The sequence below is a fragment of the Priapulus caudatus genome, unplaced genomic scaffold (assembly GCF_000485595.1).
Source record: "Priapulus caudatus unplaced genomic scaffold, Priapulus_caudatus-5.0.1 Scaffold186, whole genome shotgun sequence".
Taxonomy (NCBI): domain Eukaryota; kingdom Metazoa; phylum Priapulida; class Priapulimorpha; order Priapulimorphida; family Priapulidae; genus Priapulus; species Priapulus caudatus.
Window position 1 is genome coordinate 379,577 of NW_014577247.1, and position 1,998 is coordinate 381,574.

The 1,998-nt window shown below is 41.2% G+C and overlaps 1 protein-coding gene across 1 annotated transcript in view; it reads left to right on the plus strand.

The window, feature by feature from the left end:
* Positions 1 to 739: 739 nt before the first annotated feature.
* The window catches only part of LOC106806925, a gene marked incomplete at its 3' end in the record, with an annotated part of 29,067 nt that continues 27,808 nt past the window's right edge, over positions 740 to 1,998 (plus strand). The window contains exon 1 of the mRNA XM_014809097.1: positions 740 to 777. Within this exon, the coding sequence (XP_014664583.1) occupies positions 772 to 777 (6 nt within the window). The remainder of the gene's footprint in view (positions 778 to 1,998) is intronic.

Consider the following 1,998-nt stretch of genomic DNA (forward strand, 5'->3'; position numbering starts at 1 on the left):
CATTGGAGGTATTTTCAAAATACCTTTTATAAGACAACGTGCAGTGAAATGGGAGGAACTAGAGTTTATTTTGTCATAAGGTAGTGTGATTATGCATGCCACGAAGTATTTGCTAGTCTAGTACTGGAGAAATTAGCGTTTGGATGCGCATTGTGAGCCTTTAACTGCGATCGCAGAGAATAGAACATGTTCTATTTCTATGCGGCTGTCGGCGACAAATCGTGAGTGGCAGCCAAACACCGCAGCGTGTCGAGTCAAATGATTATCAAAAGTCACGTGATTAATAAAATGGCAGCCTACACGCCACTCGTCCGCAGTTTACAAGGAGGGATTATTGCACAAACCCTTTCTCAAATATATATAAAGTTTTCCGTACATCACATACAAAAAAATTCTGCACATGATTATAACGATGTTCAGAAAATTAAGAATAGATTTACGAAGTTACATGATGTTTACTGGTAAGCGCCATTTTGTTGGTCACGTACGTGACTCGTTTGATGTAGACTGGTCCCGGCGTCAAGCTTGCTCTGCTTGTGCTAAAGAACTGCTTGTGCTAGAACAAATACTGGGGCCGCGAACCCGTCTACGTTTCATGCAGGAACGCTACTCTGTGATCGGCGATGTGCAGCGGAGTCACTTCAAGTCGAAATGAGTGTTGCTACGCTGCTAATCGGCGCTAAAGTAGTCGCCGATAGTAAAATCGTAGACCGACCTGAGCGGGCCTTAACTGCGATAAAGTAATATCCAAAGTGTTGATCTGTCTACTTGATGCCGGTAAGTTGTAGAGTTATAGTTAATCGGGAACCGTATACGCGGTAATCTATGATATTGGGTTACATATAGAGCTAATACCTATAGAGTATACAACGGAAAAACGGGAAAATAGTGGGCGCAAATACACTTTCCTACCGATCTCCGACTCCGACTCCGAACCTCCTGCCCGCGCCCGCCTCTACTGTCTGTATTGTATTGTATACAGCTACTGTCTACTGTCTGTATTGTATACAGCTGTTAACCCCCCCTCCCCCTCCCCCCGCACACATCATATCTCGCGATCTATATGAGATACGTTTCTAGAATTTTGCATGCATAATGATAGATGTCTTAGAAATAATCACTGTGAGTTTCGTGTTAATTGACCCACGATTAACCTAATTATAATTAGCAATTATGCACGCGCGGTATAATACCCATAGGCTATGATACGCATATCTCGCGAAGAAGTCGAGTTGTGATTCTAGAATTATACATGCCTAATGATACAATGTCTTAGCTATAAAAATTAATCACTATAAGTTTCAAGTTAATTGACCTACGATTAACCTAATTAATTAGCAAATATGCACGCGCGGTCAAGCCCATAGGCTTATACAGGCCTGTAGTACGGGTTTAGCCGGTAGAAAAGTGTATTTACCTATCATATCTCGCGATCTATATGAGATACGTTTCTAGAATTCTACATGCGTGATGATACATGTCTTAGAAATAATCACTGTGAGTTTCGAGTTAATTGACCCACGATTAACCTAATTAATTAGCTGTTATTCACGCGCGGTCAAGCCCATAGGCTTATACAGGCCTGTAGTACGGGTTTAGCCGGTAGAAAAGTGTATTTACCTATCATATCTCGCGATCTATATGAGTTACGTTTCTAGAATTCTACATGCATAATGATACAGGTCTTAGAAATAATCACTGTGAGTTTCGAGTTAATTGACCCACGATTAACCTAATTAATTAGCAAATATGCACGCGCGGTCAAGCCGATAGGCTTATACAGGCCTGTAGTACGGGTTTAGCCGGTAGAAAAGTGTATTTACCTATCATATCTCGCGATCTATATGAGTTACGTTTCTAGAATTATACATGCATAATGATACATGTCTTTGAAATAAGCACTGTGAGGTTCGAGTTAATTGACCCACGATTAACGTAATTAATTAGCTGTTATTCACGCGCGGTCATGCCCATAGGCTATTATACGCATGTCTCGCG